We start from the raw sequence: 14,351 nt of genomic DNA on the forward strand, positions 1-14,351 counted from the left end.
AATTGGCTTTAAAGTTCTGAACCCACATTAGTTTGAATTGTGTCAGCAATTTTTATATTGTATTCTTTTGAACTTAACAACATGAATTGAGGTATTTAGAGTACTATATAGGTAGAGAACATTGAACCGAACAATAACAACATAACAACATTTTGACACATTTTGCTCTCGATGTATTATATTAGAGAGAATAACCCCAGATAACCCTATAACGATAATGTGTTTAATTTGATAATGTGATGATTGACAATGTGGTTAGGATAATAGTACATACTTTATAAGTGGAGCCCGTCTTGATGAAGTTTTTCTCCAGTACGTTGTCCAGTGCCGGGTCCAGCTCCTCCCCTACATCCTCGATCAGTAGGGGGCGCCCCAGAGACAGGCTGTCCTCCAGGTGGTTCCTGAAGTACTTGTGGTTCAGGGAGGTGATCTGGGAAGCACAGAAATGTCTCATTGCTGACACAGTATTACACAGAGTTTCTTTACCAAGAAGGAAGATCTGACAGATCCAAAGGTTAGTTAGGCCTAAGGTTAGTGTAACCTCTGTTTGGAAACATACAAAATCTATTGGCTGGATAATGGGAGGGCATAGTTATGGGAGGGAATAGTGTGAAAATGAATGCAGCCCAACCTGCAGCTCATTCATGGATTCTTTATTTTTTATCCAGATCTTGCCCTGGGTCTGAGGGTCTATGAGGAGAGGGAAGCGTGAGGCCTTGGTGATGATGATCCCGTTCTGGATGGATAGGTCATCGTTGGGCAGGCCCTGAAGGTTCCACTCGCTGACCGTGGGTGCGTCGATCAGCATCTCGGTCAGGTTGAGGTTGTTCCCGAACGGGATGTGTCTGGTCTTCATCTCCCTCTGCCAGTCGGTCAGGAGAAGGTTCCGGAACTCCTGGTTGAAGGGGCCGGAGTAGGACAGAAAGGCCGTGGCCAATAAGACATCACCTGAATCAGGAAGTAAGCACACATAGGTTGGTTCATGCCTCCATTCTACTGTATAGCATAACTACAGATAAAATACTAATACACATTGAAAAATATGGTAAAGAAGCAAACGGAGCATCTCCCCCCAAAAATAAGATGTAGAGAATTGTAGACAATGGACAAAAGGTAATACGAAGCTTTGGGAAAGTTAGTCCTGTTATTACTGTAAAACAGGTGGAGAAAAAAGGGTTGAATGAACCCACCTACAAGGCGCTTGGTCTGGGCGGCAAACTCTTTGCTCTGCTCTGTCCAGCGCTCCTTCTCTCCAGCCAGACCACTGATGAGGCTAGAGGCCGTCTGCATCTTGTGTCTGCAGCGTTCAGCATCCTCCAACAGAGTCTGAGAGAGAGAGAGGGAATATATATGTTTTTAATGGAATATTCATTTTTTTTTAATGTAAGGCAATAAGAAGAGAGGTGTTCAGTACCTGTTTCTCCATCATGGCCTTCTCATACTCGGCTTGGACCACATCCAGCTCTGCCTGCTTGTCATCCAGCTCTGCCTGGGCCGCCTGCAGGTCTATGTTGGCTATGGCCAGCCGGTTCTGCTGCACTGCCAGGTTAGCCTAAGAGGAAAGTACAGTATCAAATATTAACTGGACACTCGGGGACAACAAAATGTACTGGAAACAAGAAATCAATTAGCAAGTTTGTGGTACACATGTCAAAGGTTATCAGAGAGGCGGGTGGTATTATACAACACCACTGTGGTTAGGCCCACCTTTAATGGGAGCACCTCCTTGTTTATGGAGAAGAAGGAGGCCATGGCTTTGGTCCAGGAGGCCAGACCAGCCACGTTTCCACACACACGCTTGGCCGTCTCCAGGGTGTAGTCTGGCATGTCGAAGTAGGGCAGCAGTAGCTCCACCATCTCCTCATTGATACTGTCTTTGGGGAATTGCTGTTAGAGAGAGACAACAGAGCCGGAGATCTCAAAGCAAGCTGCCATTGCATCACCACTGAAGTTGATTTTCTGGTCATATGTACAGTTGGTCGGAAGTTTACATACACTTAGGTTGGAGTCATTAAAACTCGTTTTTCAACCACCCCACAAATTTCTTGTTAACAAACTATAGTTTTGGCAAGTCGGTTAGGACATCTACTTTGTGCATGACACAAGTAATTTTTCCAACAATTGTTTACAGACAGATTATTTCACTGTATCACAATTCCAGTGCGTCAGAGGTTTACATACACTAAGTTGACTGTGCCTTTAAACAGCTTGGAAAATTCCAGAAAATTATGTCATGGTTTTAGAAGCTTCTGATCGACTAATTGACATCATTTGAGTCAATTGGAGGTGTACCTGTGGATGTATTTCAAGGTCTACCTTAAAACTCAGTGCCTCTTTGCTTGACATCATGGAAAATCAAAAGAAATCAGCCAAGACCTCAGAAAAACATTGTAGACCTCCACAAGCCTGGCTCATCCTTGGGAGTAATTTCCAAACGCCTGAAGGTACCACGTTCATCTGTACAAACAATAGTACTCAAGTATAAACACCATGGGACCACGCAGCCGTCATACCGCTCAGGAAGGAGACGCATTCTGTCTCCTAGAGATGAACGAACTTTGGTGCGAAAAGTGCAAATCAATCCCAGAACAACAGCAAAGGACCTTGTGAAGATGCTGGAGGAAACAGGTACAAAAGTATCTATATCCACAGTAAAACAAGTCCTATATCGACATAAGCTGAAAGGCCGCTCAGCAAGGAAGAAGCCACTGCTTCAAAACCGCCATAGAAAAGCCAGACTACGGTTTGCAACTGCACATGGGGACAAAGATTGTACTTTTTAGAGAAATGTCCTCTGGTCTGATGAAACAAAAATAGAACTGTTTGGCCATAATGACCATCGTTATTTTTGGAGGAAAAAGGGGGAGGCTTGCAAGCCGAAGAACACCATCCCAACCGTGAAGCCCAGGGGTGGCAGCATCATGTTGTGGAGGTGCTTTGCTGCAGGAGGGACTGGTGCACTTCACAAAATAGATGGCATCATGAGGTAGAAAAATTCTGTGGATATATTGAAGCAACATCTCAAGACATCAGTCAGGAAGTTAAAGCTTGGTCACAAACGGGTCTTCCAAACGGACAATGACCCCAAGCATACTTCCAAAGTTGTGGCAAAATGGCTTAAGGACAACAAAGTCAAGGTACTGGAGTGGCCATCACAAAGCCCCCACCTCAAGCCTATAGAACATTTGTGGAGAGAACTGAAAAAGCGTGTGCGAGCAAGGAGGCCTACAAACCTGACTCAGTTACACCAGCTCTGTCAGGAGGAATGGCCAAAATTCACCCAACTTATTGTGGGAAGCTTGTGGAAGGCTACCCGAAACGTTTGACCCAAGTTAAACAATTTAAAGGCAATGCTACCAAATACTTATTGAATGTATGTAAACGTCTGACCCACTGGGAATGTGATGAAAGAAATAAAATCTTAAATAAATCATTCTCTACTATTATTCTGACATTTCACACTCTTAAAATACAGTGGTGATCCTAATTGACCTAAGACAGGAAATTTTTACTTGGATTAAATGTCAAGAATTGTGAAAAATGTATTTGGCTAAGGTGTATGTAAACTTCCGACTTCAACTGTACCTGTAGTGTAGTGTCTATAGTGTAGTATGTTACTGTAGAAATGCACAGTGTAGTCTGGTTAAAGGATGTAGATGTTGTACCTGCACACTGTAATACTTTATTTGCTTATCTAAGTAATATTACTTAGATATTGGCCATCTGTTTCCTACCTGCAGACTGCCCAGGAAGTTCCCAGCAGTCATGAGTTTGAGGGACTCTTGCCAGGAGGGCATGGTGCAGTTCTTCTCCGGGTCGATCTTCACCGTGTTCACCCTCCTCTGGAACAGCAGCAGAACACAGTCCATGATCCTCATGATGAGATGGGGAGGCCGACCCAGAGTCCGCACCGTGGCAATGTCCGACGGCTTGATGGTCTGATGAATACATGAGGAAGGAATACAACTACATAAGTAACTGAGGGAGTTCATTAAATATTCTCACCTGATGTACAGAGAGAGAACTACCATGTAGAGGAGGAAAGTGGTGGGCAATCATTTCAGCTCGAGGGCCACGTCGGGATTTCAAAATTCAGCGGAGGGCAATTTGCGGCATAGAAAAAGGGCAGTTATTGAAAACATACAGGTCCATTATATTTTGTACATACTTTCTATATTGTTTGACATTCAAGAGTGGCCTGGAGTGTTTTTTAACCCAAGTTAATCATAAAACATGTTTTTACTCCAACCTCCCCTGGGCCACTATGAATGGGCTCGTATGTTGCCCACCCCTGATGTTGAGGGACAAGACCCCGCCCCCCCCCAACCGACCTGTAGTGCACCCTCAGCCTCCTCCAGGGCTGGCTTGGCAGCCTCCAGCTTCTCCTCAGCGAAGGCCTTGTCAGCAGAGATGCTGTCCACTATGGCCTGAGCCTTATCCTTGACCTTCTGGACCTCCACCTTGACCTTCTCTGCTGCCTGGGCCTTCACTGTCACCACCTTCAACACCTGAGACACAACAAACCATCACGAGAGAGACAGGAAGTGAGGTACATCTTTTGGTTTGTATAAAGCAATAGTTAATATGCAATATGAAGATTGTTGGTCCAATGTTTTATGAGCTGAAATAAATATATATATTTTTTTATCCATACGCACAACAAACGTATTTCTCAAAAATGTTGAGGCCAAATTTGTTTACATCTATGTTAGTAAACATTTCTCCTTTGCCAAGTTAATCCATCCACCTGACAGGTGTGGCATACCAAGAAGCTGATTAAACCGAATGATCAAACAGGTGCACCTTGTGCTGGGGACAATAAAAGGCCACTTTAAAATGTGCAGTTTTGTCATACAACACAATGCCACCGATGTCTCAAGTTTTGAGGGAGCGTGCAATTGGCATGCTGACTGCAGGAATGTCCAACAGAGCTGTTGCCGGAGAATTGAATGTTAATTTCTCTACATAAGCTGCCTTTTAGAGAATTTGGCAGTGCGTCCAACCGGCCTCACAATCTTAACCACTCCAGCCCAGGACCTCCACATGCAGATTCTTCACCTGCGGGATGTCTGAGATGGTGGAAGGGGGGGAGTATTTCTTTCTGTAATAAAGCCCCTTTGTGGGGAAAAACGCATTCTGATTGGCTGGGCCTGGCTCCCCAGTGGGTGGGGAACCAAATTGACTGATTTCCTTATATGAACTGTAACATCTTTGAATGTTGCGTTTATATTTTTGTTCAGTATATATACACCTCAAAGTGTACATATTGGTATTGGTATTTGGTAAGTCTGTTGCTGGGAAACAAGAGATAGAGGAGTAGCATATGTAACAGTGTAGGTTCCGTCCCTCTCTTCGCCCCAACCTGGGCTCGAACCAGGGACCCTTGCACACATCAACAACTGACACCCCACGAAGCATCGTTACCCATCGCGCCACAAAAGCCGCGGCCCTTGCAACGCAAGGGGAAACCCTACTTCAAGTCTCAGAGCGAGTGACGTCACCGATTGAAACGCTATTAGCGCGCACCACCGCTAACTAACTAGCCATTTCACATCGGTTACACATACACCAAACACACACACACCATGTCTGCCTTCTCGTGGGCGATCTGCAGCTCCTTCTCTTTGACCTCCAGCTCTTTGCTGAGTAATGCTACAGACACGGAGGCCTCCCTCAGCTTCTGAAGACCTGTGTTCATCCTGATGGGGAAACAGAATTGGATCAGAAATCATTGTATTATACAAGTATACCAGGTAAGTTCAGTCTAATGAGTAAAAGGTTGACTGAAAGGCAGAATACTAAGAGAGCGATATAGTACAGTATACACCATATATTTGTATATAGAATACTATATAATACTAGTATTATATTAAATCATGTGATAGACACACAGCATGCTGTGATAAATGCTGTGATAAACATCTACAATTTCTTTAGACCATGGTGTACTGTGAAGCCGTATGTTCCACATAGGAACGAAGAGCATTAAGAGAGTAAGGATGTACTGTAATTACCTGTGTGCCAGTGTCTGCACCTCGGAGTGCTTCTCCTTATAGATGGTCTTGTATCCCTGGATGAAGGAGAGGTAGGACTTGGGAGTGACATGCGTGGCGCGGCGGTACCGCTGGAAGTAATCTACACACTTCTCTGCCACGCCGTCCTGGAAGGAGCCCATACACTGCACCACCTCCCCCTTCACCTCGGTCGAACAGTCAATGTCATAGGTGGACAGGAAGTGCTCTGACACTGGAGAGTAAACAGATTGGAGATGGAAGCAAATCACTATTAAAGTGTGCAGTGTACTGTGCATACACAGAGACGAAAACACATGCATACCCGCAAATGGACACCAACGGACACACACATACACACACACACCTGCGATCAGAGCATCTTTGGGCCAGCGGCTGAACCAGTCCATGGTGCAGCCAGAGATGAGGGCAGGGAACTTCAGGGCTCTGTTCCGGAACTTTTCCCCAACAGGAGAGAAGCAGAGAACCACGTGTAGGTTCTGTCTGACCCTGCTCATAAAGTAGTCATGGAGGTTCTCATTGGATGGTGGTCGCCGAGGAAACTCTCTTTTCATGACTGGTATGAGGTCACTGATGATCTCGTCAATTTCGTCTCGAGCGAACAAGTTCGACACCTGAGAAACCAGCACAATATATAACAACAGTTATCTAAGTTATAATTGAGTGCAATATTTTTTGCTCAAACACAGATTGACTCAACTTCTTGAAAATTCTCTAATGTTTTACGTGTGTTCATGTGATCAATGTGCAGACCTCCCCAGATGATAACACATTATTCATGTACTCCAGGAAAGACTCGTCCTTGATCTCGTTATCAGTGAAGATGAAGCTGATGCCCTTTCCCTGCTGGCCTGCTGTCCTGTACAGACCCTTCAGATCCTCCATCAGGTTAGCAGTGTTGTACGAACTGAGGACAGAACACAGGGATGTTTCAGGTGATAGCAAAGGTGTGAAAATACATATTTTTCTATCTTTCTCAGCTCTTTCTCAATGAGTATTTCCTCCATTCCTCCAATGCGTTTCGAGAAGGAGGCGAGGATAGGGGCGTGAGGAATCGAGGAAAGACAAATTGGCAGAGATTCACTGTGCACTTGCAGAAATGCAAGCAAAGCTACCATCTACAGGAGGACAACAGAACTGCATGACCACATTCAAATCATGATAAACACCTGTTACAGTTGTAAAGGGACTGTATGAGACCGTGTGTCTGTTCCAATACCATTCCTAGCATACTACTTAGTATGAAGTATGTAGTAGTATGCTACTATAGACGTTGGAGGGTATGTCTGTACCGTGTTAGTGTGATCTGAAAGTTCTTGTATCCGGCGATGAAGGAAGCCAGTTTAGTCAGGCTCTGTTTGCCTGATCCCCCCACTCCTACCAGAAGGGAATTTCCTCTGGGGGTGCGGATGATCCTGGAGATCTACATACATACATACATACACAGACAGACAGACAGACAGACAGACAGACAGACAGACAGACAGACAGACAGACAGACAGACAGACAGACAGACAGACAGACAGACAGACAGACAGACAGACAGACTTAGAGTGGGAGAGACCTTTTCCGTTCTTATATCAAGTGATTTGATGTGTACACTCATTTGTGACTGACTTTAAGATAGCTAAGCCCTTCAAAAGCTTCCAATGTGAATGTTTAATAATCCTTTTTATGAAGACCCTCTTTGTAATGTGATATAAGCATGTTTATAATACCTTATGATCTGTACACAATGCACTATAATGCATGACAAAGCTGCCAATAATTGTTCATAAACACCTATAACTATGGGCGAGCATAATGACAGTTTCCCTCTACCTTGACAAGGTGTATCATAGCATCTCTGAAGAACACCATGTCCATGCCAGCTCCTCTGATGCTCTCGTTGTACTGGCCAAGGAACATGTTGAGCCTGTCCATCAGGCTCTCAAGCGACTCGATGGGCTCGTACACCTTGGGCATCTCAAAGTCTATATCCTCTGGCTCCTCACCTGGTGGGACATTTTTGGTCATTGTCAATATCAGATTATTCATTTAAATGATCCAACTCTCTGCTAATGTAGCTAGTTTGCTTGATTTGGCAATATATGAAGAAATTTGAATGTAAATAAAACGATTATATTATATATATATATATAATAAACGTTTTATTTACATTCAAAATTCTTCAATATTGCCAAATCAAGCAAACTAGCTACATTAGCAGAGAGTTGGATCATTTAAATGAATAATCTGGTAAACACCTATAACTTATATATATTATATATAATATATATATATATAAATACAATCACTATAATGATATTAAATACAATCACTATAATGATATTAAATACAATCACTATAATGATATTAAATGAATATATATATATATTCATATATTCATTTAATATCATTATAATTATTGTATTTATTCACATAACCTGCAATTCGGCTTTAAACTGCAATGTATACAACATAATAATAAAGATAAACACATCATCTTAGAATGTACTGTTTGAATCCTTAATACAAGGTAGAAAAATACAGCACATATTTAATATATACAATATGGGTTCAGAAACTGTAAATGACTTATCTCATGCAAGATCATGGTATAGATACAGTGTATGTATGTGAAGAGGCTATACAGGACCTGGTGCTCTGGCTATACCTGTAGCTTCAGGAGCATCTCTTAGGAAGTCAACAAAGTAGCCGTCTACTCCGAAGTCGACCACAGCCCTCTCTTCCTCTCCTAGCTCCTCCTCTACTAGCTTGGCCAGGGCCCTGTCGAACCAGGCTACATCTTCTGGCATGGTGAACCGGTCCGCGATCACACGCTTACACTCATGCTTCCACAGCTGAAGCAGCACCTACAGCATACAGGGTCAAAATAAAACAAATTAATCTCATAGAAATGTTAAGTCTACATTCACAGAATGACTGCTGATTAAATGTGTAGAACCTTACTGTAACTTAGGACAGACGTCATAGCTATTTTTCTCAGTTCATTCAGACCTTTGAGAAACCTTTTGATATTTATTCCTCTAGTTGTATTGGATTGACTGATTGATTATGTTAATGTCTTTCAAGAGGAAATTCAGTCACACTTTATTTGGATAGTCCGGACAGTCCATCTGTAGAGCATGTCATATTATCAACAAACTATATGTTGATAAGCAGCTGCTCGCTAAGGTTACAGTAAGGGTTAGGTTTAGAATTAGGTTAAGGGTAAAGGTTAGGGTTAGTTGAAATATTACTAGCACATCTACAGATGGACTATCCAAATAAAGTGTTACCGGAAATTCTATTTAGACATTTTTATGGACTCACAGTAAGAGAGCTGACCACCTCAGCGGTTGGGTTGAGCATGCCCTGCCAGACTCTGGACAAGTCTCTGAGGTTGAAGATGTAGTGGAACTTGGCCGGAGTGGGCAGCATCTTGACCTTGGTCATTTGCCACAGCCGACGGGTCAGCGGCACCAGCTTGGCCACAGTTCCACGCACCTCTTCTGTGAAGCCTCGTCGGACACAGTAGTGTCCTGTCCCGATGACTCCTGGTCAGGGAAAGGAATGAGGTGAGGGGAAAAGGGGTTGACGACGTGAAGGTGGACGAAGCATTGAGGTAAATAAGTGAAAGAAAATAGTGTTTTTGTTGAGAGATATATAATGGTGTAATTATATATGTAAATATAGATACCTAATATAGTCAAAATTCAAACAAGCCCATTGTAAATAGATGAGAAGTAGTACAGGTAACTCAAATGACAGGGTATTCATACATTTTCTTTTTTAAATACTCTCCACACAGATGCAATTCTAGAGTTTTTAAAGGAGCCAAACCCACCAAATATCTTGTCGATGGATGCATTGGAGGGCAGGGTGCAGTTGAAGATGGAGAACTGCCTCTTCAGTCTCTGGGGGATGTCGTTGCGGCCTCCCCCTGGGTGGATCATCGCTGACAGGAACTGGATGTCCACTATATTGGTGAACTCCCCCGGCTTCTCCAGATTGAAGAACCCGTTCTGTTCCATCAGCTGGCGGACTATCTCATTGGTAACCTAAAGCGGGGTGAGTCAAATTATTAGGTAAAAAGGCTGAATAATCTGTACACTCTCGGATTGCAATTTCATATGGTAAGGTTTCCCAGGAAAACAAATGGGAAAACTGTAATTTTTGGGCTTTTGTTATGGTGATTTAATGAGTGCTGAGTTTGAGTCCGACCTGATCTCCCCATTCGTTGATGACTGGCATGTTAATGTCGTCCACAAAGATGGACATCTTCTTCCCTGCAGGAGGGCCGTAGGTGGTGCCCATCCGCTTGTCCACATAGCTCTCCACAGTCCGCTGGAGAGAAGGAAAGACAGATTGGGCGTTTCATCTTTACAGTGAATAAGAGAACAAAACACACATTTGAAGTATTGTTACTAAATGGCGCATAGACCTGAAGTAGTCAGATAAACTTACTGAAAAGTGACTGGAAAACGTTTTTAATTCACAACTGATCTTAGAAAGTCCTACCCATCTAAAACTTGAAAAGTTAGAGTAAAGAGCAGGAAGTGTGTGGTGTTGTTTTGGAGGTGTAATACCTGGAACATGAGTGGAGTTGTGGCGGAGGAGAAGTTGAGACTCTTGGCCATGTGAGTTTCGGGGTCGTACTTTGACATGTATCCCTTGATGATGACGGTCTTGGCTGTGCCTTGCTCTCCGATCAACAACACAGCCTGTGACAAAATGAAGAAGAAATTACTCTTGAGGATCTGACCAAGATCACATGGCTAGGGGGTAATTTATCCTCCATGTACAAGCCAAATTAACAATACTTGTCCACTCAGAACAGGATTGCTAATATAGGATCAGTTTATTATAATAAGAATATACAGTGCTTTCGGAAAGTATTCAGACCCCTTGACTTGTTCCACATCTTGTTACGTTACAGCTTTAATATAAAATGGACACAATACCCCATAATAACAAAGCAAAAAGAGTTTAGATTTTTTTTTTAAAATGTATTAAAAATGAAAACTGAAATATCAAATTTACTTAAGTATTCAGACCCTTTACTAAGGAATGTGTTGAAGCACCTTTGGCAGCGATTACAGCCTTGAGTCTTCTTGGGTATGACGCTACAAGCTTAGCACACCTGTATTTTGGGAGTTTCTCCCATTCTTGTCTGCAGATCCTCTTAAGCTCTGTCAGGTTGGATGGGGAGTGTCGCTGCATAGCTATTTTCAGGTCTCTCCAAAGATGATCTATCGGGTTCAAATCTGAGCTCTGGCTGGGCCACTCAAGGACATTCAGAGACTTGTCACGAAGCCATGCCTGCATTGTCTTGGCTGTGTGCTTAGGTCTGAGGTCCTGAGCGTTCTGGAACAGGATCTCTCTGTACTTTGCTCCGTTCATCTTTCCCTCGATCCTGACTAGTCTCCCAGTCCCTGCCCGTGAAAAACATCCCCACAGCATGATGCTGTAACCACCATGCTTCACCGTAGGGATGGTGCCACAGTTCAATCTTGGTTTCAGCAAATCTTGTTTCTCATGGTCTGAGAGTCTTTAGGTGCCTTTTGGCAAACTCCAAGCAGGCTGTCATGTGCCTTTTACTGAGGAGTGGCTTCCGTCTGGCCACTCTACCATAAAGGCCTGATTGGTGGAGTGCTGCAGAGATGGTTGTCTTTCTGGAAGATTATCCCATCTCCACAGAGGAACTCTGGAGCTCTGTCAGTGACCATCGGGTTCTTGATCACCTCCCTGACCAAGGGCCTTCTCCCCTGATTGCTCAGTTTGACCGGGTGCCCAGCTCTAGGAAGAGTCTTGGCAGTTCCAAACTTTTTCTATTTAAGAATGATGGAGGCCACTGTGTTCTTGGGGACCTTCAATGCTGCAGACATTTTTTGTACCTTGACGCAATCCTGTCTCTGAGCTCTACAGACAATTCCTTCGACCTCATGGCTTGGTTTTTGCAGGACCTTATATAGACAGATGTGTGCCTTTCCAAATCATGTCCAATCAATTAAATTTACCACAGCTGGACTCCAATCAGTTGTAGAAAAATCTCAAGGATGATCAATGGAAACAAGATGCACCTGAGCTCAATTTCGAGTCTCATAGCAAAGGGTCTGAATACTTATGTAAATAAAGGTATTTCTGTTTTATTGTTTTAATACATTTGTAAAAACCTTTTTTCACTTTCTCATTATGTGGTATTGTGTGTAGATTGATGAGGAAAACAATCCATTTTATCAATTTTAGAATAAGGCTGTAACGTAACAAAATGTGAAAAAGGTAATGGTTCTGAATACTTTCAGAATGCACTGTACATACACTACATGACCAAAAGTATGTGGACACCTGCTCATTGAGCATCTCCTTCCAAAATCATGGGCATTAATATGGAGTTGGTCCCCCTTTGCTGCTATAACAGCCTCCACTCTTCTGGGAAGGCTTTCCACTAGATGTTGGAACATTGCTGCAGGGATTTCAGCTACAAGAGCATTAGTGAGGTCGGGCACTGATGTTGGGCGATTAGGCCTGGCTCACAGTCAGCATTCCAATTCATCCCAAGGGTGATCGATGGGGTTGAGGTTAGTGCTCCATGTGGCCCAGTCAAGTTCTTCAACACTGATCTCAACAAACTATTTCTGTATGGATCTCGCTTTGTGCACGAGGGCATTGTCATGCTGAAACAGGAAAGGGTCTTCCCCAAACTGTTGCCACAAAGTTGGAAGCACAGAATCGTCTAGAATGTCATTGTACACTGTAGTGTTAAGATTTCCCTTCACTGGAACTAAGGGGCCTAGCCCGAACCATGAAAAACAGCCCCAGACCATTATTTCTCCTCCACCAAACTTTACAGTTGGCACTATGCATTCGGCCAAACCCAGATTAGTCCGTCTGACTGCCAGATGGTGATGCGTTTCCACTGGTGGTGAGCTTTACACCACTGCTCGGCCTTGGAATACCATTTCATGAAGTTCCCAACAAAGTTATTGTGCTGACATTGGTTCCAGAGGCAGTTTGGAACTCAGTAGTGAGTGTTGCAACAGAGGACAGACGATCTTTACGCGCTTCAGCACGTGCCGGTCCCGTTCTGTGATCTTATGTGGCCTATCACTTCGTGGCTGTGCCGTTATTGCTCCTAGACGTTTCCACTTCACAATAGCAGCACTTTCAGTTGACCGGGGCAGAAATTTGATGAACTGACTTGTTGGAAAGGTGGCATGCAATGGCAGTGCCACATTGAAAGTCACTGAGCTCTTCCGTAAGGCCATTTTACTGCCAATGTTTGTCTATGGAGATTTCATGGCTGTGTGCTCAATTTTATACATCTGTCAACAATGGGTGTGGCTGTAATAGCCAAATCCACCTATTTGAAGGGGTGTCCACATACTTTTGTATAGTGTACAAAGGGGACTTGATCCTAGATCAGCACTACTACTCTGAGACCCTTTGTGAATATGGACACCCACCTTGCCCTGTTTGGCGATGGTCTGGATGAGGAAGTCAGTGCGGACATTGTCTACGTTGGGGACCAGGATGGATCCGTACTCTGGGGTGAGGTCTGATGGGTAGACGTACTCCTCTACCCGTTTGTTCCAGTGGACCCACTGACCTGCACACACAGGAGGACATACAAGAATAAGTCATTGAAAAACAAATAATGTGAGCATCATGAACACCATCCATGACGTCCGTAGCTGGAAATACTTTAGTTCAGTTGTACGGAATGACTGTCAAATAGATAAATGACCCTTAGTCTGTTCAAAAAGGACAACATTTTTCTGATGATAATACCCACCGGAGGGTGAACATATCATGAAAGACTGGTAGCAAGCAGGACTAAGGTAACACCAACATCAGCTGTGCGGGTGAATTTAACGCACATTCATGATTTAATGAGAGATCTGATGGTGATATTTCAATGCACCAACTTTTTAATTGAGCAAGAGCACTATGAAAGATCAATATGATCTTATGATCTACACTGAATAAAAAAATAAACGCAACATGCAACAATTTCAAAGATTTTACTGAGTTGCAGTTCATATAAGGAAATCAGTCAGTTGAAATAAATTCATTAGGCCCTAATCTATGGATTTCACATGACTGGGAATACATATATACATCTGTTGGTAACAGATACCTTTAAAAACAAAGGAGGGGTGTGGATCAGAAAACCAGTCAGAATCTGGTGTGACCAGATGTGGTGTGACATATCTCATTCGCATAGAGTCGATCAGGCTGTTGATTGTGGCCTGTTGTCCCACTCCTCTTCAATGGCTGTGCGAAGTTGCTGGATATTGGCGGGAACTGGAACACGCTGCTGTACACGTCGATCC

General features: G+C 43.4%; 1 protein-coding gene across 1 annotated transcript in view; it reads right to left on the minus strand.

The window, feature by feature from the left end:
* LOC106579813 (dynein axonemal heavy chain 5) overlaps positions 1–14,351 on the minus strand; it is a 63,453-nt gene that overhangs the window by 12,989 nt on the left and 36,113 nt on the right. Inside the window, exons 45-63 of the mRNA XM_082969168.1 lie at positions 13,482–13,624; positions 10,605–10,739; positions 10,240–10,362; positions 9,863–10,076; positions 9,349–9,572; positions 8,690–8,888; positions 7,855–8,027; positions 7,325–7,455; positions 6,786–6,939; positions 6,379–6,646; positions 6,015–6,246; positions 5,585–5,699; positions 4,332–4,508; positions 3,735–3,938; positions 1,708–1,887; positions 1,415–1,552; positions 1,191–1,326; positions 632–948; positions 275–430 (exon numbers count right to left, since the gene is read on the minus strand). Coding sequence (XP_082825294.1) covers positions 275–430; positions 632–948; positions 1,191–1,326; positions 1,415–1,552; positions 1,708–1,887; positions 3,735–3,938; positions 4,332–4,508; positions 5,585–5,699; positions 6,015–6,246; positions 6,379–6,646; positions 6,786–6,939; positions 7,325–7,455; positions 7,855–8,027; positions 8,690–8,888; positions 9,349–9,572; positions 9,863–10,076; positions 10,240–10,362; positions 10,605–10,739; positions 13,482–13,624 — 3,419 coding nt within the window. The remainder of the gene's footprint in view (positions 1–274; positions 431–631; positions 949–1,190; positions 1,327–1,414; positions 1,553–1,707; positions 1,888–3,734; positions 3,939–4,331; positions 4,509–5,584; positions 5,700–6,014; positions 6,247–6,378; positions 6,647–6,785; positions 6,940–7,324; positions 7,456–7,854; positions 8,028–8,689; positions 8,889–9,348; positions 9,573–9,862; positions 10,077–10,239; positions 10,363–10,604; positions 10,740–13,481; positions 13,625–14,351) is intronic.

Source organism: Salmo salar, chromosome 02 (genome assembly GCF_965601325.2).
Source record: "Salmo salar chromosome 02, fSalSal1, whole genome shotgun sequence".
NCBI classification, from domain to species: Eukaryota; Metazoa; Chordata; class Actinopteri; order Salmoniformes; family Salmonidae; genus Salmo; species Salmo salar.